The sequence below is a fragment of the Podarcis vaucheri genome (genome assembly GCF_965113315.1).
Source record: "Podarcis vaucheri genome assembly, chromosome: 16".
NCBI classification, from domain to species: domain Eukaryota; kingdom Metazoa; phylum Chordata; class Lepidosauria; order Squamata; family Lacertidae; genus Podarcis; species Podarcis vaucheri.
This window is the reverse complement of record NC_138754.1, coordinates 33,341,229-33,362,851: the sequence shown is the minus strand read 5'-3', so window position 1 is coordinate 33,362,851 and position 21,623 is coordinate 33,341,229. Positions and strand designations below refer to the sequence as shown.

General features: G+C 45.2%; 1 protein-coding gene and 1 long non-coding RNA gene across 13 annotated transcripts in view; one reads left to right on the top strand and one right to left on the bottom strand.

Moving 5' to 3' along the window:
* Window positions 1-21,623, top strand: part of FBRSL1 (fibrosin like 1) — a 790,067-nt gene that overhangs the window by 218,779 nt on the left and 549,665 nt on the right. For all 12 annotated transcript variants that reach the window (XM_082203023.1, XM_082203022.1, XM_082203027.1 and 9 more), the window contains exon 2: window positions 9,103-9,303. In XM_082203023.1, coding sequence (XP_082059149.1) covers window positions 9,103-9,303 — 201 coding nt within the window. The remainder of the gene's footprint in view (window positions 1-9,102; window positions 9,304-21,623) is intronic.
* Window positions 11,564-19,655, bottom strand: LOC309521191. The gene is made up of 4 exons (XR_014214546.1): window positions 18,555-19,655; window positions 16,949-17,088; window positions 12,714-12,833; window positions 11,564-12,425 (listed from the first exon to the last, which is right to left on the bottom strand). It is a non-coding gene; the product is annotated as an uncharacterized lncRNA (long non-coding RNA).

Below are 21,623 nucleotides of genomic sequence, written 5' to 3'. Positions count from 1 at the left end.
CCAAGTTAAAATAGATGTAGCATGGATCTTGTTTTCAGGAGCCTGTGGTGCAATGGATCAGTGTGTTAACCAGATGCTGTTAACCAGAAGGTTGGTCGTTCAAGCCCACCCAGTGACACTTGTGGGCATGATTCATGCATTGCAGGGGGTTGGCAAAGTTAAAGGGACCCCTGACCATTAGGTCCAGTCGTGGCCGACTCTGGGGTTGCGGCACTCATCTTGCTTTATTGGCCGAGGGAGCTGGCGTACAGCTTCCGAGTCATGTGGCCAGCATGACTAAGCCGCTTCTGGCGAATCAGAGCAGTGCACGGAAACGCCGTTTACCTTCCTGCTGGAGTGGTGCCTATTTATCTACTTGCACTTTGACGTGTTTTCGAACTGCTAGGTTGGCAGGAGCAGGGACCGAGCAACGGGAGCTCACCCTGTCATGGGGATTCGAACCGCCAACCTTCGGCGTATATCCAGGTCATTGTAGGAAGGAACGGGAAGTAGGCAGAGAAGAAAAATACCTGTTCATGATGCCAGTTGTCAGTTTTTTGCAGCAAAGAGACCTGGAATTGGGCCCATTGCTGTTGCATGCTGCCAGCAGGGCTGACCCCATCCCCCCAAAAAACCCCTGTCCCATTTGGGGGTTTTCTGCTGGCTGCTGCAGAATCCCCAGTGGGGATTCCAATAGCTCCTGCCTGCTGTTTGGGCAGATGTATTGGGTTTCCCCCTGCTGACTTCCCATAAAGATGGAGGCTGGTGGACCCAGAGAGGACTGCTGGAAAACACGTTGCCCTCGTCCAAACCACCTCCAACATTGCTCTGCCCAATACTGGAAGATTTTTCCTGTTAAACATGTAATAATATTATAGCATTACTTTGCTAAGCTGCCTTTTCTTAATAAACTAAACTAAACTAGCAGCAGAACAGTCATGGAGCATCATTTAAACACCAGAGCAGCCAATTAAAAAGCCTCGAGGTCTGTTTGTTTTTTAAGGTTTTAACTTGTCACCAAAAGGTCAGCAGAGAAAGTGCCCCCTGAATCTGTTTGGGGAGGTCATTGCAAAGATGGCTCATCATCAGTGAAAAGGCCTGCTCCTCTCTGACAGCCACCCGCCTTGCCTCACAAGCCTGGGGAGAAGAGCCTCAGAAGATTACTACAAAGGTCAGGCAGGCTTCCACGAGAGGAGACTGTCCTTTACGTAGCTTGCCCTAAGCTTGCTTAGGGCTTTCAAGCAGCTTTGTATTTAAGGACTCACCTGGTCGCCATGGGTGAGAAGGAATTCCATGCAGGCGAGTACATGTACATTCCATGCTGGCAAGCTTAATGGGCTGGCGGAGGAGGACCTGAGCACCCATGTCCCACCTCTGGGCCCAGGTAAGAGGTGCAGAGGAGGGAAGTCCCCTTCCTTCGTGATCAGTGTAGAAATGCAACAGCAGCTGTTGGAGGATATAAAGGGCTCCCAGTTCCTTTCCTTCCCTGACAGGGTCCAGCAGGCTAGTACATTTTTTGCAAAGTAGTAACACTTCTGGGCTTTTCTCGCAATGTTGCTTTAAAGGTTCAAACCAGCACTTTGAATTGAGCCTAAAACAAACTGGTATAACCAGTCAAAATAAAAAAATTCCTTCCAGTGGCACCTTAAAGACCAACTAAGTTAGTTCTTGGTATGAGCTTTCGTGTGCATGCACACTTCTTCAGATACACTGTGCATGCACACTTCTTCAGATACACTGAAGAAGTGTGCATGCACACGAAAGCTCATACCAAGAACTAACTTAGTTGGTCTTTAAGGTGCCACTGGAAGGAATTTTTTTATTTTGACTATGACAGACCAACATGGCTACCTATCTGCAACTGGTATAACCAGTGTGCCCTTAGAAAAATTACTGGTGAGGTATGTTCAAACCAGCATGCCTGTGTTAATCTTGCAGTCATGTATTCAACCAGCAGAAAATCCAAACTGTCTTTAAGGGCAGCCCCACAATGAGCATGTTACAGTAGGTGAGTGTAGCTGCTACCGGAGCACAGATAGTGGCAGCCAGGATATATACACACACACAAGGGAATGGAATCCCTTCTGTTTTTCTTGTTTGTGGGGATTTTTGACTAGTATTTCCTGCTATGTATAAATATAATGAGATTACGTTAAGAGAGTGGTTTCCATGTGCAGAGTTTATGCTTCTGTTAGTGACTCTGTGTGCTGCTTAACTGTTGCTTTGTGGTGTGGTGTGGTGTGGTGTGTGTGTGTGTGTGTGTGTGTGTGTAAAATGTGTGCGTGTATAATTTCTTAAGGCATTCTCCCCGCCCCCTTATGACAGCTGTGTAAAACACAAGCAGATTTCTTTGATTTAAAGTAAACATGGGGTTGTATCCAAGCAAGTTAGAGTTGACCTCTTCCAAATTAATGGTCCTAAATTGAAATGTGTTAAGCCAGGGATGAGGAAAAGGTGGCCCTCTGCTGATTCTCATCAGCTGCAGCCAGCATGACCAATGGTCAGGGATGATGGGAGTTGTAGTCCAACAACATCTGGATGGCCAGAGCTTCCCCATTGGTGATTTGTACACAACAGTAAATTACTTCATGCCATGGCTGTGTCAGGAACAGCTTTGAGTAGAATAGTTTCTTTGAATCTCTTTTTGTATTTTAGTATTGCACACCTGCAAGTCTGCTTGCAGCTTCAAACATCTTAACCTTCCCAAAGCTGTCAGTTTATCAAGCAGGGCATCTGATTTTGACAGGGTCAGAGAGCAAAAGTCACATTGTTTTTAAAAGCAAGACATAGGCTGATCTGGAATATGTCAGCTGCCGTTGTGGAAATGTTAAGGCTGGGGTTAAGGAAATGTTGTGGTGCTTCAGGGTGGGGAGGGGAGAGGTTTCTTCCAGTGGAACTGTATGGCTAAGATTTAAAAGACCAAAGGTGTGATATTCCCCATTTAGCTATTCTTCTATTTTAACAAACAGATTCTCTCCCTCTCCCTCTCTCTCAGCTTCTTTCAGTATAATCAACTTCTTTTAAAATTGAGTTTGTCCACCTGAAATTGTGATTTTGGATAATCACTCTTTAAGATGTTTGTTCAAAAGGCTATATTATACATTGAAGAAATACGTACATCACTTCTAATTTAAGCTTGTGCAGATTCAGACTTTATTGTTCCTTGCCTAACATTGATGGGCACTAGATATGGCTGGACGTCAGCATCCCTGACCATTGGGCATGTTGGCTGGAGCAAGCTGGAGTCTTAAGAGCATCTGGAGGTTTCTCACCCCAATTTATAGCGCAGGCTGTAAACCAGCAAATGTTAGCTGCCGCTCTGGAATTCCATTTCTCCAATTAACTGCTCTGGAAATGAATATGTGGCTATTCCCACTACAGCATTTGGTCAAATACATGTGGCCTTAATGTTGTGAGCTTCCTCATGTGATGACTGAAGCAGAAAGCGCTGGTCTGCGCACTGTAGTTAGACAGTGAAATCATGACTCTCCCAGCCATGAACTGTGCATTGGGACTGCTAAAGTAGATATAGTCATGGCACACGCTTCTGCAAAGCCCCAAGGATATTACTCCTCCTTCACGCTCTGGAATCTCAATAAGCTGTGTAAACAGAGAAGATTAGGGAAGGGTTTAAACCTGGGCTGAGCAAACAGTGAGATTTCTGACCTGTGAGAAGCTATTGGTGGGTGGGAGGGTGGTTGTCTCAAAGCCAGGGCCTCCAATTAAAAAAGAACAAAATGATTTCTTACTGATAGATTGCAATAACCTGAGGTCTTGAGATGTCCCTTTACATCTCATGGAGCCACAGTTAAGGTACATACAGTGGTGCCTCACAAGACGTAAAACCCGCTAGACGAAAGGGTTTTGCGGTTTTTGAGCTGCTTCGCAAAACGAATTTCCTATGGGCTTGCTTCGCAAGACGACAATGTCTTGCGAGTTCCTGCTGGTTTTTTCCCTCCCCCCCCTTTTTCTAAGTCGCTAAGCCGCTTATCAGCTGATCCGATCAGCAGATAAGCCGCTAATAGCGCTAATCCGCTAATCCGTCAATGGGCTTGCTTCGCAAGACGAAAAAACCGCTAGACGAAGAGAATCACAGAACGGATTCTTTTCGTCTTGCGAGGCACCACTGTATATAAATGTCGTATTCCTGGAAAGCATAGGACTGCATCCTGTGGGAAGCTGCCCAGTTCATTAGATGAGTATCAACAGCCCGAGCTCCCAGGTGAGCATGTCATACATTTTTTTGGTATCATATTTTGTCCTTGCAACAACCCAGCTAGTGTGCATTTGCATAGGTTCTTCTCTGATAGCAGGGCATTCTCATGCACCTCCTTTCTGATCCATTCACCTGGGCATTTTCAGCACACATTGGTCAGTCTTGGCAGTGGAGGCTGGTCCTTTAGGGAGAATGAGGCATTGCCCTACCAACTTCAGTCGGTCCTGTCTTCTTACTTACATTCAGTTGGGGGGGGAGAGAGAGAGAGGCCCTGGCATCAGGGAGGAGAAGGGGGACCAAACACAATTAGTTGCCTGTGCCTGTATTGGCAGAGGGATGGGGTGCCCTGCTCAAGTCCCTTGCGATATAGTATCCCAGAGGAGATGTCCCTCTGGAACTATAAACACTTCTTTTAGAAGGAGAGGATATTGCCAGCTGCTGGTTGAGTCTGTTTTCAGTAGTTTAACATTTTATTGTGTTCTGGTTGCCGTGACATTAATAGAGCTGTTGTTCTAAAATGCCATTAGCTGACGCAAGAGTGTTAAACTGAGAAGCAGGTTGGAAATATTTAAGTAAGCAAATAAATACATTGAACTTTAACCAGGAAAGCTGCCTGATAGACTCTGTGATCATGGGCTTGCTTTATCTGTCTAAATGCGGCTTGACATCTGCCAACCGGAGGCAGCAGGAGTATTGCCGTTGTTGTTGTTGTTGTTTCATTTATTTTATCTCTTTTACATTGTATTCTCACAACAACTCTGTGAGGTCGGTTAGAATGAGCAATAGGTGACCAAGTGGGGATTTGAACATGGGTCTATAGTTGGATGCTCTAAACAGAGCAAACTACAACGTGTGTGTGTGTGTGTGTGTGTGTGTGTGTGCGCGCGCACACACACACACACACACATATATACACACACATACACATATATACATATATACATATAAATAAATTTATATATATATAAATGCTAAGCAGCACGGCACTGAGACAGAGCCAAAGCCCCTGTTTGCTCTTTTAAGACTAACCAGTGGCTTCTCCAGCCCTCCTGACTCCAGCAGTGGGTTGGAGGAATCCTTTTGTTCCAAATAAGCAGGCGGGGGTGGGACTTTTATCTCCAGCTTGTGGTGCTTAGAGCTGAGATTGGAGATAAGCCCCCTGACTGCTCTATAAAAGGCAGCATTTCTTCCCACACCACCATTGTGTGGGCTGGTGTGTCACTTCCTACAGCTTGGTGGCCAGATGTGGCTTGCGGTCTATAGGTCAGACACAGGGCTGTCTTAAGCATATGCAGCGCCTGGGTGCAAAGATCTGCCCGGTGCCCCTCTCCGGTTGCCCAGACCCAGGCGCGCAGGAGGGCGGAGCCGGCCAGCCACCTCAGCTTCTCGCTGGCTCAGTTGCCCCCCAACTTGCGGTGCAGAGCCGTCCCCAGCAGAAGAGCCCGCCGCGGCACTCCGACCGACGGGTGGGCTCTTCCCCGGACTCAACTTTCAGGCCCCGGACTCTTGGCCTGGCACCCCTGAGAGCCCGGCGCCTGGGTGCCCCGCACCCCTAGCACCTATGGGTAAGATGGCCCTGGTCAGCCACTCATTCTCTAACCACAACACAACACTGACTGATAGGACCAATGCAGCTCATACTGAGAGAGAATTTCTCGCCTGGAGCCATCAAGGGAGCTTCACGGCTCACCCAGGTTTTCAATCTGATGTTCCCCACCATCAAATTCAATAAGGAGTGGCTGCAACTGACCAGTTGTCGTTTGGGTCTGCTTGCAAAGTTGTCAGGCTGCACACAAATACATGGGCAGTCTGAATGATCTATATAGCCTATAGCAGTGTTTCCCAACCACTGTTCCGTGGCACACTAGTGTGCCGCGAGATGTTGCCTGGTGTGCCGCGGGAAAAATTTAAAAATTCGAAAGATTTTTTTTTAAAAGTCAAATTTTCGATTGGGGCACCGTCACTAGGTGACCCCTGGGGTTCCCTCCCTCCCTCCCGCTCTGCGCCTCCCTCCTCCTCCTCCTCCTCCGGGGAGGCCCTTCCTGGCTCTCGGCCAAGGCTTGGCGGCTGCCACTCACTCACTCGCTCGCCCACCCGTCCCTCCATCACTGCACCCGGCCTCTCCCCCTCCATCCCCGGCGCGGGGGCTGCCGGGATCCGTAGTCCCCTCGCCCTTGTGCTCCGCGCCCGCGCGGGGTGCGCAAACTACGTTTCCCAGCGTGGCCTGGCGGGCCGGGCGTTTTGTTTGAAGCGCTCTTCTCCTGGCCATGGAATGAGCGCAGCGGTGGCGGCCGGGCGGGCAGGGGCTCTTCCACGCAGACCCCGCACAGCCTGCCTGCGCCCCCGTGGAGATCGGGCAGCAGGATGGAGCCCGGGGATCCCTGCGGAGGCAGAGCGGCGAAGGCGGAGGCTGCCCCCCAGGTAGGGCTGCGTCGGGGTTTTTTATTTTTGCAATGCTGCATCCGCGCCGGAGGGGACGCATCGGACCACGGGGAGACCCCTTGGTGGGCGTGCAAGGCAATGCATGCGTGCAGGCGTTGCATGGAGTGCAGTGCAATGCAAAGGCAACGCGGCGCCCTGCATGCATGCATGCAACTTCCACCGGCGCTCCGGACTTGGCAGGTGAGGGGGGTCCCCAGTGGGCGGCAGAGAGAGCCGGGAGGGCGAAGGGGAGCCGGGGGGGAGCAGCGCTGCTCCCCGAGCCAAGCCCGGGGGGAAACTTTGGCGTCGTTGCGCCGGGTGTTGGAAGCGGAGGCTGGCGGGGGCCCCTCACCTGCAAAACCTGGTCGCCTCTCATATATTTCGTGCATTGCATTCATCGCCTGCTTTCTCCTCCAAGGAGCTCCCGGGGGCGCGCGTGGTTCTCCCCGTGTTATCCTCGCAACAACAGCCCTGCGAGGTGGGTCAGGCGAGTGGCCCAAGGGAGCACCCAGGGATTGTCCTGGCCAGGTGGGGTGATTTGAACCCTGCTCTCTGCCCGGTCTTCGTCCTCATTTAGCCCCCACATGTGCATGACTGAGCTTTCCCCCCCTCGTCTTGGCTATGGTGTGAGTCTGTCCTGTTAATTAATGGGGTTCTGCCTTCGGAGAAGATGAGCCAGCCCTCAAGGAGGTGATTATGTAATTTGCTAGCAATTCATGTCCCTCCCGGCGTGACGCTGCGCGCTGACGTCGCGGGGCTGTAATGGTGGTGTGCCTCGAGATTTTTTTCATGAAACAAGTGTGCCTTTGCCCAAAAAAGGTTGGGAAACACTGGCCTATAGCCATGTTGCGCAACAGTTCTTGCCATGCCTTCTAACTCCGTGCTTTGCTTGCAGAGAAATGGGGTTTCCCTTGCCAAAAAAATCACTTTGCTATATGACCAGATGCTGCATAAATGAATTAGTTGCTTGCAGCAAAATAAAATGTCATTGTAGGTGATAATGAACCGCTCTAAAATGTCAGTGTGTATATAGCTTTGCTGTACCTGCCTAAATAAATAAATAAGCCTTTTTTCTTTTCTTTTTTTCTTTTTTGGTGCTGAACCTATGTGGCCCCTTATGCGTGCAATGATCTGTTAATTAAAAACTGGGGGAAAGAAAATAGCATAGTGCAGCCAGCAGGGCATTTCATCTTAGTTCCTAGTTCTTTGCTTTCAGGTTTCCATGGACTTAAAGAGTGCAAAAGCGAGCACGAAATGAACAAATGGGTTTCTGTTGCAGCCTCCAGTTTGTACAGAGACTGAATAGAGATGTCGCTGTTGTGTCTGAGACAAAAAGGCAATTGCAGAACATTTAATGTACTTTAAAAAAATAAAATGTTTGCAACCTTTTGCAGTTCACTATCCTCTCATTGTTCCTGGATAAGGTTGTGGATAATAGCATTACTTCTGTTCCATAGATGAGATATTATATAGCTTCTTGCATTTCTGATGATATTTTATTATGTTTGAAGAGAGCTCATAGAGTGTAGTGTTGAGTGTTGAGATTGCCCTGGGAAGACTTAGGAGGGGAACCTCAGGCTGAATACGGACCTCTAGGGTGCTCTGTCTGGCCCTTGGAATTTCCCCAGGCCACACCTCTCAATGGGTTTCCTTTTTCCCCTCCTCATGTGCTTTTGCCTCATTAGAATGATCTCTGGCCATTCTTCTGGATTGCCCAGGGGGGAGGGAGGAATTTGAATACAAAGGTAAAATGAACATGGGTTGCTCCCTATATGTTTGCTTCTGGCCCACCACTGGTATGTGGCCCTCTTAAGGTTGCCTAGAAGTGAATGATGCTCTCCAGTTGAAAACGGTTCCCTACTCCGTCCATATGGTTTTCTGACTCTGTCCCTGGTTTATCATGGCTTTTTCTTTGTTTGCTGCATGTTGTACAGACAAGCAAGGTACTTCACCTTGCAGTGAATAAGGGAATATGGAGGAGGTCCAGGGTGCCATTTTGATTTTCAGTAAAGACACATATAGGCATCACTCTGGTCTCTGTCTTTGCTCCTTCCTCTTCTCCAGGGTCTTTCTCAATGCTTCTTCAATGGCAACAATATTTTATGGTTGAAACTGTAGAGTTGAAGGGGTCTTGTAGGCTAAGCAGACTAGCTTCCCGCTCAGTGCAGGAAACCCAGAACGAGAGCTTCCCCAACAGTTGTCCCCCGAACAAATTCCATGTGAGAAATCATTAGGAAAGGAATTGAAAGTAAAGTTGCCAATATCGTAACACCGTTATACAAATCTTTGGTATCAACGCATTTGGAATACTGTGTGCCAGAGGCGAATAGTGCAGCGCAAGATATTTAAATGTAAATAGGTGTTTTAAATGTAACAGGGGGCCAAGTGGTCCGGATTAAAACAATGGGAAAGCGAAGTAGCCAGTAGTGTTTTATGAAATACCTTTTTTCACTTCCTCTTTCTGATTTACTCCTTTTTTTTTACAGAAGGATATGTCATTGAAGCCACAAGAGAGAAAGGAAAAATGGGAGAGACATCCAGGAAAGAAACCCAGAGAATCTGAACACTGTGTGTCAGCTGAGCCAAGCGAAAATGGCCACAATAACGATGCCATGAGTTCGGGGAGAGAGACGGATCGAGGGAAGGAGAGGGTGAAGAAGAAAATCCCGTTGAAAATCCACACGCAGGTAGGACAAAGGTTATCTCCCACCTTTGGTGCGGGTGGTTACTTGGGGGGAGGCAAGTGTTAATGTTGTTATTATTTGCTTACTGCTGTTAAAATTTGGATGTAATATTATTTGCATTGAACTTAAGATTCATACAGATGTTTGTGGGTGTGTCACACTCGGGGAAATTGTGGAGCTTCGGCTTGTTTCGTTTGAGTTGCGTTCCCCGGTTTTGGGTCCCCAGATATTGCAGAACTAGAACTCCCGTTATCCCTGACCATTATCCATGCTTACTAGGGCTGATGGGAGCCCACATCATCTGGAGTGCCATAAGTCCCCCAACCCTGCTTTAGAAAAGTGTTTATTTCAAGAATTAAGTGTGTGTGGGGGGGTGGGGGTTGGAGTATTTTGGTATTTGCCATTTTGTCTCTCTGCTGGCTTAGTTTCACTGGTGCACCTGAACCTATCTGACGCAAATTATCTCAGTTGTTTCTTGTGGCTTACCTTTTAACAAAATTGGTGGTGTTTGTGGCCTGGCTATGGCTTTCAAAGTTCCAAATGTGAAATCCACCAAATACTTCTTACTGCCTGTGGAGAACCAGACTGTAGGTAGTTGCCAATGCAATAAATCGGAGTCAAATTCTAGGAAGGAAATTGAAGCATCTGCACTGTCTCCTGGTTCATTTCAGGACCAATTCAGGCAGCTGGTGCGTATCTTTGTAGCTCTTCACAGTTTGGGACTAGGATATTTGATAGTTTAGCCTGCCTTTGTCATTGTCAGTGGCCCTCCTTCTGGGAAGGGCCTTCTTGGTGGTGGTGTTCCAGAGGCCTGCCTTTTATCTTCTCCCATGTCATTTTCTGAGGTATTTTAATTGTCATTCTCCTGTGTCTAGTTACAAGCTGCCCACACATCTAGTGGTTTTACTGGGGTTTTTTCTTATGCCTTGAATATGATTGCTTATGGTTGCTCTTTGTTATATTATTACCCCTCTTGGAGTTATGTTTTTTGTTGTTGTAAGCACTCCTGAGAAAATGTTGCTTTTGTTGTGGGGGAAGGAAGAATGGAAGGGCAGGGTATGAATATTTGGTAATACAATAGGCTTGTATCGTACTCAGAACAGTCCTGTTGCAGTTAATAAACATAGCTGACTTACGTTCCTCAATTTCAACAGGTCTACTCTGATTAGAACTTTATTGTTTTTATTTGTTAAATTTATTGGTCACTTTTTTACCTCTGCAACTCAAAGCAATAGAGTATTTTAAGCAAAAAACTAACACATGGACATAAACACACACACGTAATGTATATGTACATCTGTGTGTAATGTATGTATATGTACATACATTAAAACCAGCACCGAAAACAACAACAAATATTAAAACATCTCACCCATGCGTAAAGGACCTAGGTAGGTAAAAGCCAAAGACCTGCCTAAAGATATGTAACAATTGCACCAGGCAAGCCTACATTAATGTAGACAAATAACAAATTACAAAAAGGATCAATAAACCTTTATCATAATCACATGTCATAAAATGGTTTCAACCAGTTTATAATAGCCAAAAATCAAATATAGGGTTTGTGGTGTATTTAAACAAGGCTTAGATCAACTCCACAGATGTTCAGTGTCCAGGGGTTCAGTGCCTGGCACCCAGAAACTTATGACACAGGGGAGTCTGGTACCCACAAACTCATAACATTCCACTTCCTTGCAGCCTAAGGAAAGCTGTTTATTGGCAGAACACAGTGGGAAGAAACTGAAAGAAACAGGGGGATGAGGAGGTCTAAGGGTGAAGTCTTGCTCCTGTCCATCATAATACTGGACAGATTGCTACAGGTGTTGAGAGGGGTTATGTTTAACTATTAAGTGAGAAACAGCAGCCATAGTCTAGGCCAGAAGTGTTTTCCCTTGGTGACCCCATCATGTTGAAAAGTGTGTGTGTTTGCAAGGTGTATCCTGTACTGTCCAGAAATGCACCGTGCTAGATGAAGCCAGCTCTAGATCTTTTCTAAATAAATTGAATAAAACCACTTAACCCACTGAAAGATATATTTGAAAAATGAATATTAAGGGGGAGCCATGCCTCTTGTAAAGCAAGGTAGCTACTGGTGTCAGGTCCTCCATTGTGACACATCCCCCTGCTCAGTGACTTGGCTGAGGACTTTGGGAAGAACTATTTGTGGATAGTTCAGGTGATAGAAGGTGATTTTTGACAACCCAAGTATTTTTTCCAGTGCTATGAAGAAAGATTATTCATCTAAAGTGTAAGTAGAATTCCTAATTCTTTCTGCATTCTGCTTCTTTGGCTGTTCCTCAAAATTTAGAAACATAGGGAACCAGGTCATGGTTAGATTAAGTTTTAAAGATTGTCCTCAGGGCCACCTTAGATGCTTTGAGGGAAATGGCTTGCCTTCTCTCTTGTGGGCATCATCACAAGAAGGGCATCTCCCAATTTTGTAGGGTCCTTTGACAAGATGCCCTCCTCCGTGGGTTCAACTGCATGGGGGAACCACCAATGAAAAGGCCCTTTCTCATGTTGGATATAACCTGTGGGAACTTGCTGGTAGGGATGTAGGACAAATATGATTCACTTGGCATTTAAAGGCAAGCCTAGCTAATTCATACCTTCCAAAACAATACACAAAACACAGCCACCCCTCAAAATTGGTGTTTCTCTAAATCTTGGAATGCAGTTCTCTAGCCATGCAGTGTGTACAAAATGTCTACATTAGTGAAACTAATGTTTAAAAATGCATTTTACAGAGGGAAACCTCTTTGCAAATATCTGATTAGGCAAAATTGCTTACAATTATTATCAGGAGAAGTTTGCACTAAAATGCTGCTGGATTTTCACGTTTTTGTTTTAATTTAAAGAATTCAAATTGGTGTGGCAATGTGGGGAATCCAAACTTAAGAATGGAAAAATAAGAAACAGAGAAACCAAACCTGACAGGTTTGCCCATCCCTACTTAGAAGCTGTTGAGGCCAACAACCTGCTCAAAGCAGTATCTGCGCTGCTGGGTGCAACTGCAACGCCCCGACAGATGTGAGCGTGTGTGTGGTGTGGTTTACAAACACAATTTTCGTATGCTTTCTGTGATTCGGCTTTCTCCTGTGTGGTGCCTGGCGGCGAATTTAGAGCTGCAAAGAGAGAGAGAGAGGCAAGGAGTGCTGGAGAATGTGAGAGGCATACAGATTTGGGCTGTTCCCCCTCTCCCCTCCCTGCTCGAGGCCTCCAGCCGTTTCCCCCATGCATTCAAAATTTGACAATGCATTTAACAAACTCCTGAGATGGCAGTAGTCTAGCCTGCCAGTCATACACAATGGGGGCTGCCCCAGCAGCCTTTGCTTGAACTAACATGTTTGTTCAAAGCTAAGGAGGTGAAGAGAGAAAAGCACCAGGGGGGTGGCAGGCCATTTATCACTTACAGCTGCTCATCTGGGATGTTTGCAGGGGGAACGTGGTGCTCAGTCATCAGCTTGATAGTTCCATGGCTGCAGCAGCAGCATTTGTATTGCTAACAGCAAAGGTTTCCTCACTTGCTGTCCCTGATAAGAGAGAAAAGCTGGGCTAAAATAGCCTCCAGAAATTCTCCACCTTATCTGTCGGTATAGAAACTGGTGAGTGGGGGTAGGGGAGATGTTTTTATTTTTTTAATTAGTATATTTAAAAAAAACAATTAATAGGAAGAGGTGGAGAAAGGAGCAAAGGAAGTAAAGAGGTACAGACCTGGATTGCAAATGCCCTTTGTCTCACAGAAATATTTTTACACTCATAGCCTGCGGGGGCCACATTCCCTTCTGGGCAACTTTCCAGGGGCCACAAGCTGGTGGTAGGCAGATCTCCCTTTGTTTCAGCGTTGCCCTTCTTGAACTCATTGGGGAAGAGGATGGAGACCAAACTAAAATTAATTGGATCTGCCTGCCACTGGCTCTGCCAACACCACACCATACCTTTAAAGTACAATTAACACACTATTAAAGCACATAGCTTCCTCCAAAGAATCATGGGAACTGTAGTATACTGCCTCACGGAGCTCCAGTTCTCACCATCCTCAACAAACTACAGTAGCCAAGATTCTTTGAGAGAAGCAATGTGGTTTAAATGCCTTTTACATGCATGCTGTAATTGTGACCTTGTTCTCTTTCCCTTCAGCCCTACCAGTCTCCATGGGAACCAGCCAGCCCTAAACCTAGGCCTCATTCTGGGGCATTGGGCATGTGAAAAATGGTGGTTACAATCACTGATAAAGAAAGCTGAAGATAGTCTATGAAAATGCTCTTTATTATAACATAAACAGTACTCCACACTGCAACATTTTGTTGCAGATCCCACTTGTTTTATATATACAGCAGAACTTCATCAGGCTTGCCGATGGGGTTTTTCTTACATGTTTTTAAAGCGGGTTTTCCACCTGGTTGGTTTTCACCCAGAAGCACCCTTTAAAAACAGCAAGCAAGCCGGTGGAGGCAAATCTCAGACTAGCTTTCTCCCTCCCAGTTCAGACACTGCCTGATTTGAGAAACGTGCAGCTGCTGCTGGCACCCTCTCTGCCCTTTTCGCTTCTCCTTGACTGCTCCTCCTGCAGTTAAGCATCCCATATAGAACTGTAAATGCAGCCCAGCAGGAAAGAAAGTCCTGGCTAAGCTAGTGAAGTTCAGCTTAAATGTAAAGGCAAGCGGAATGGAGGAAAGAGGAAGTGGGAAATAGTGTTGCTCCAACTTCCTCCTTCAGCTCTATGCAATTTTCAGTGGAGAAAAAGACAACATCTGTAAGCACCTCATGATCAAGGGGGCAGAGACAGGACCTTGGGGACTTTGTGTACTCCAGGGGAAGACCTCAAGGGCCCCATTGCTCCCATAGGCACTCTGTTGGTGACCCCCTGCTTTAAAGACTAGCAAATTGCATCTGATGAAGTCGGGCGAGTAGCCCACAAAAGGTTATGCCATAGCAAATTTGTTAGTCCTGTGAGTTTCATTCAAGAAAATGTATGGTCCTATTTGGTTGCAGTGGTGTCCAAACTTTTTTCAAAGAGGGACAGATTTGATGAAGTGAAGGGCCGTGAGGGCCGACTAAAGAGCCAACCAAAGTTTTTTTAAGATTTAAGTTGTTGAGCTATTTTTAGGATTTTACCCCAAAGTTGTTGAGCTTCTTTTTAGGATTGAAGTCGTTGAGGGATTTTTTAAAAAAGGATTTTACCCAGGAAATAAACTGCCACGGGGGCCGGATTAAACCAACTGGCGGGCTGGATTAGCCCCCAAAACGGACATTGGACATGTGAGTTCAGAGCTTTCAAAATGGCACCCAGCAATGTGTCTGTTTCAGGGGGGTCGAGGAGGGTGGTGTTCTCCATTGTTAAGTTCTTAGCTCAGCCTGAAAGCCTCTGCCACATGCTCTGAAGTCACAGATGGCTCTCTCCTGTTCGTTCCTAGTAATCTGCAAGGCACAGAGAATTCGCAGCTGCCTAAGAAACCACTGGGGAGCCCCAGCACAAAGTGTTGAAATGGGCAATACAGTATTTAGTCATTAGGGCCGCTCATCTAAAGAACTAAAATAAGGCTCATTTCAATCAATAGCAATCTGTTTGCACTGTCAGGAACTAATTTAAAAATCTGCTTTAAGTCCCGGTTAGGCATTTTGATGCTGAAAGCAGAATACAAAGTGCAGGGGAACTGTTGGGCATGGTGCGGCGGTGGCAGCAGGGAGGGAGTTAGAAAACAACCGAGTAAGGGGGAAACCCTGTCATTTTAACAGAGCTTATCCTGGTGTGTTAAAGCTTCTTACTGCCAGCCCTGAGCACACAGCTCTGCGGCACGTCTATGCGAAAAAAAGAAGCAAGCGATGCTCGGCTTGCTAAATACATGGTTCTTCTTCGTTTAAGCATTTGTTTGAAGGGGTGGGACAGCAACATCGAGAGGAATAGCAGCAGGTACAGGTTGCCTAGGGAGAAAGGGGCTGTTTGCATTGGTGTCCATTATGGGGGTGGCTTTCTTTCTTTCTTTCTTTTTTAAAAAGAATATTTTCTAGAACTTGAGCTATGAGGCAAAATGTACAGGCACTATTCTTTTCAATTTTTTTCTGAGAAACTAGCCTTCCGCCTCCCCCCACTTTCATTGTTTTAATTTGTCGTCATCCCCTCTTTCTATCTCTGTGAAAACCCATAGCTGTTTGCTTCTGGAGATGGCATTTCAGGGGCTAAGGGTTCTCCCTGCTACACATCTGGGCCTACCACATCCATTTCCCCCATGCTAGAGAGTAGCATGGTTGCTAAGCAACCCTTTCTGGGCCTAGCGCCTCCTGTCAGGTTAGAAGAGGGAGTTGGGAAATTTGAAAGGTAGGGCCCCATCTGTCAGGCATCCTTTCCCTTACCTGAGTTCTAGTTCTAGACAGGCCTGAATAATTGCTAGCTTTAAAATAAAATAAAAAATCAGAAGGGAGAGCAGCTGTGTTGACTTTACCCCAATAGCCTTCGGTGCAACATCAATCTCTTTTCTACCCGCCACTGTATAATCCAGTGAACAGCACAATCTTACATATGTCTACTGAGAAGTCCATTTGTGTCCTGTGCTCCCTTATAATGGAGAACCCACAGCCATAGCCCAGACCAGCCCAAGACATTTTTCTGCCTGAGATGAAACAGAAAATGTCCACACAGATTACCCCGCCATGCAACCTGAAAAGGACATTGATAGCTACCACCTCCTATAATCTGAGGCGCACCCTCTTCATCCTTTTTAAATGTATTTGTTCATTGTTGTCGAACATATGCTGAGCAGCGAATTGGACTTGATTATTTCAAAAGTCTGTTCCAACCCTAAAATGCTTTGATTCCAATTGGAATGAAAGCCCCAGAACTTTGCAAATTAACTGCAGTTTGAGGACCTTGCAAATGAGAATTTTTACTTGGGTGAAAAAGGACCTATGATTCAGAGGAGCTTACCCCCAGGAAAGTGTGCATAGGATTTGGTTGTTTGTTTCTGGGGGTTTAAAAGAAAACCTCGACCCACCCAGTGCCCAAACCCAGAGACATGACTTTATCCAAAGCATCCTTGGGAACTGTAGTTTGTTAAGAGTGCTGAGAATTGTAGCTACAGTTCCCAAAATTCTTTGGGTAAAGTCATGTGCTTTAAATGAATGGTGTGTACACAGCCTGAAACTTCCAAGGCTGCCCAGTGAACTTTGTAGCCACGTGCACACGCTATATACCTTCAGTGCACACTTTTGAAGCGCATTGACACTCAAAATGTCTGTGCACATTATTTTTCCCCTCAGAGAGTTAAAATTCCCAGCAAACCTTAACAAACTACAATGCCCATAATTCTTTGTGGGTGGTAAATATGCTTCAGATATGCTTTAAAGGTATAGGGTGTGTACAGCCATAGTCCAGTAGTGTTTATGCCAAGGTCTTGGGCAGAGATAGGTCTTTCTCATCACCTGTTACCTGACGCTTTTACATGGAGTGGTCAGAGATTGACACTGGGATGTTATTCATGCAAACCACATGCTGTGCTACTGAGATATGGCCCTTCCAGATTCAATTCAAAATTGTGAGCCATCAATTTTGTGAATAGGAGGAGAGAAGAGCTGTTGAACCTCTGTTACACTGCACAAAAATAAAATAAAATAAAAGCTTCCTTTTGACGAAACCTCTTTTGCAAAACACCTTTAACACCCGTGCCTGCTCATTAGCTGATCAGTAGCAAACTCCAAACAGGCCATGGATCGTCAAATACGGTCCCAGCCCTAGAGCAGTGTCTTGAAGAACAAAGTGCTCTCTCTCTCTCTTATCCTCGGAGCAGCTTTCTGTGTAGACATAAAATGGATCTCATTACAATGACTGCTTTGAAATGAGGAGACAGAAAATTTTGTTGCTAACAACTTTTATGACATCAGGCTCCATAAAAAGGTTGTTGTTGGTCATTGCTTACATTATTATAAAAGAAGAGCTAAATGGTTTGTAATTTAGGGAAGCAGATTTAATTACATGAAGTAATTTACAGAAAGCCGTAATTGTATCTCAGACTCTCTCCTTCCCTTGGATTTAATTGGCAAACTCAGTACACCAGCCTTGCAGTTTCCCCCCACCCTCTTTGTTGTATGCAAAATCCTTTCTTTATTTGGGAGGAAAAGGCAGGCACCTTCTGTTATGTCACCTTGGCCTCAGATAATAAGAAAACTCAAAATAAACAAGAAGTTATCATTGAATAGGTCTGGCTTGTTTTGCAGGAAGATGCTGCACCATGATGTTCAGCTGTTCAGTAGTTGAAATGGAAGAAATTAGCTTGCTTTTAAATGTAGAGGCCCTTTGTGTTCTCTCTAGTAATTACAGTAGTTCTGAGTTAACTGGAAAAGCTTGTACGAAACACACTCAGTCCTTTAAACTTGGCAACAACTGAAGCCTAACAGAATTTTCCTGCTAGGAATGCATCTACTTGATCATTTTTTAAATATCTCCCATCCTGGTCCCCTCCATAAAGTTTGGACCACAACTCCCATCATCCCTGACCACTACTTACACAGATGGGGGATGATGAGAGTTGTAGTTGAAAACATCTGTCAGGCATCAAATTGGACAATTCTTACAGCCTTAAAAACAACAACGAGTTTTACAGTTAGGTACCGTATTTTTTGCTCTATAAGACTCACTTTTTCCCTCCTAAAAAGTAAGGGGAAATGTGTTTGCATCTTATGGAGCGAATGCAGGCTGCGCAGCTATCCCAGAAGCCAGAACAGCAAGAGGGATTGCTGCTTTCAGTGCACAGCGATCCCTCTTGCTGTTCTGGCTTCTGAGATTCAGAATATTTTTTTCTTGTTTCCCTCCTCCAAAAACTAGGTGCATCTTGTTGTCTGGTGCGTCTTACAGAGCGAAAAATGCGGTATATAGTTCCATATAAGCAGCTGCCTTAGACAAGGTTGGACTATTTGACCATCTAGCCCAGTATGGCCTACTACTCTTGCAGCAGTTCTCTGGGCAGAATGTGTTTTCCATTAATCCTATTCCAACAATAAAACACGGAGCCTTCTTCATGAAAGCCATGTGCTGTACCACTGAGTTATGGCTTCTCCCATTAAGGGCATGATCAGTGCCAGTTGACTGTATATGTTATAGAATCATAGCCTTGGAAGGGATCTTGGAGGCCATCTGATTTACCGTAACCTGAATTCTCAATGCAGGATTCAGCTGCACTGACCCTAACAGATGGCAGTCCACTTCTGCTTAAATACTTCCAGCAAAGGAGAGCCCACCACTTCCTGAGACAGTCTCTTACCATTAGGGAGCTTCTCCTAACGCTACAACAAAATCTGCTTCTCTACATTTTTCATCCGTTAGTTCTTTGTCTTGCTTTTTGGAGCGACACAGAACAAGCCTACTCCATCTTCTGCATGACTGCAAGGGGTTGACCCATAGTGATATCACAGTGCATCTGTGCAAACGCCCAGAATTCGTATTGTTAGCAAAGTTCTTCAAATATAATACAGATGGGACAATAACAGTGCATAATTTGAGAAAGGAACAGCGGCATTCAACTGAAACACTCAGAAGAAAAACTCCCTTAAAACTACGCAGCCAGTCAAAACAGGTACTCCCTCAGTGAAGCTCATGCCACTCTTCTTCGTTGCTAAGCAACACCCCACTTCTTGGAGCATAGATGCAATAAGCGATTAAATAATAAATAGGGTTGTTCTGTGTTCTCTGCTTCCTGGTGAACTTTAAGATACTACGCCAAAAAAAATTAAAATCTAGCTGTGGAGCTGCGATACTGCAGCTGAAAGTGCTCTCTTGAGGACAGGAAGCTATTGGGAACCGTCCAGGACTGTGTGCTGTGGCAGTATTATTAACCTCAAGCATTCAAAAGATCTGTGTCAACTGCAACCACAAATTATAGGATGGGATTAAAAATAATGATAGTGTTTAGGGTGGGGGGGAGGGAGAATAATAGTCTGAGGTTTCTTTTCTCAGCCTCCCTCTCTCCCTCTCCTCCTGCCTTCTGAACCTTTTTACTTACATTCAGCTGTGCAGCGGCTATAAGCAAAGTGCTGGCAGCAGCATTCTTTAGCCCGTTGAACTGTGGTGCATCCATTTGTGGAAACCTTTAAGAAAAGAGAGGCTGTGTTACAATCTACTCTGGTTCACAGTGGATTAAAATGTGCTCTTGAAGGAAGTGGGGGTGGGGGGGCATATGGCCTATAGGTTTCTGAAGTACTACCCTCCATCTACTCTCATGCATTGAGTTGCCCTGATGTGTCTTGACCACAGTTGTTAAGAAAGGATTCTCTCTCTAATGATGGAACAGATTCTCAAGTGAGGCTTCACTGGTCCTTCCTTCCCTGCCTTTTATGTTGGCTTTAATTCAACTGATTTTTGTTTTTGCTTTTTATTTTATTTTATTGTAATTTTGCCAGTTAGATTCTTAAAGTCATGTTTTTAGTCTGCTGTTAAGGACAGAATTAACACCACCCATTTAATAATTCTCTCTGTGTGGGGGGGTACTTACTAATCTTTCTTTCTTGGAATCCCAATCACGATTTATTTATTTTAAATATTTTCTGTTTTATATGCTTGGAATGCCAACTTTGCAATGATTAGTATTTGTTTATGTAAATATGTTTTTTATATACCCTGTTTTGTGGGGTGGAGCCTATGTTATTATTGCTGAATCAATATTTTTTTTGGGAAGAATCAGGGCAAAACAGAGAATTCAAATACAGTGGTGCCCCGCAAGACGAATGCCTCGCAAGACGGAAAACTCGCTAGGCGAAAGAGTTTTCCGTTTTGGAGGTGCTTCGCAAAACGAATTTCCTATGGGCTTGCTTCGCAAGACGAAAATGTCTTACGAGTTGCTGCGGGTTTTTTTTCCTTCCCCCCTTTTTCTAAGCCGCTAAGCCGCTTATCAGCTGATCCGATAAGCCGCTAAAAGCCGCTAATAGCGCTAATCCGTCAATGGGCTTGCTTCGCAAGACGAAAAAACCGCTAGACGAAGAGAATCACAGAACGGATTCTTTTCGTCTTGCGAGGCACCACTGTATAATGCAGCAAAAGTATAAAGCCTCACTAAAGATTCAATTATTTATTTATTATTATTACATTTATATTCCACCTTTCCTCCAAGGAACTCAAAGTGGCATGCGCTCGCTCTCTCTCTCTCTCTCTCTCTCTCTCTCTCTCTCTCTCTCTCTCTTTGTCCTCATAACAGCCTTGTGAGTAGGTCAGGCTGAGAGAGAAGATGCTTCCGAATGCAATCCACCCATTTTCTGGAAGTATTAGACAGTGTTGCAACAAACACGTTGCAGTGTATTTTTCCACCAGTTTCCTTATTGCAAGCAAGTGAGGGCTTGACCACCTTAATATCACTTGATTTGATAGGAGAAGCTTTGATAGCAGATTTTGGAGTAATTATCTTTTGTCAGTACAGATCAAAGCTGAATTAGGAATCTTTCTCTTCTTCCTGCCTCACCCCTACTAACAGTCTATCACTGAACACCAAGATTTGGTCATATCTAACATCCCTACTGGAGCAGATTTATACTTATTGTGAGGATTTTAATGCCCAAATTGAAGGAACTGCAAAGGGTCTATTGCTACCTTTAAGGCTTACACTTGGAATATATTTTCCTAACCTCACACTGTTCTTTGGACAAGAAATATAATGCACAGGGCCTGAAATTGTTGGAATTTGTATTCTAGCCTAATTTATTTATTCTTCGTGGTAGTCCTGTAGACATATCTAAGGGTCAGTGCACTTATTTGAACAAACATGGTAGAACTGCTGTCAATCATATTATAGTCTCTCCTTTATTCACTTTTGTGAACGCCTTTGAAGTGTTAGAATGAACAGAAAGTGACCATTTTCCAATAGCAATGACCATAGTACAGTGGTGCCTCGCAAGACGAAATTAATCCGTTCTGCGAGTCTCTTCGTCTTGCGGTTTTTTCGTCTTGCGAAGCACAGCTATTAGCGGCTTAGCGGCTATTAACGGCTTAGCGGCTATTAGCGGCTTTAAGAAAAAGGAAACAAACTCGCAAGAACTCGCAAGACGTTTCGTCTTGCGAAGCAAGCCCATAGGGAAATTCGTCTTGCGGAACGACTCAAAAAACGGAAAACTCTTTCGTCTAGCGAATTTTTCGTCTTGCGAGGCATTCGTCTTGCGGGGCACCACTGTATGTCCTTTAGAATGCATAGCAGCAACCAACTCTGCAAGAGTGTACACAGCTATGGCAGGTGTGAAAAGGCTGAAATGGTCTCACAGACTGAGAGTTATAATCTCACAGTTATAATCTGACAAGCTTCCATCAACTTTTTATGAGCAGATCGCCAAATCTCAGTGATATCTTTCCA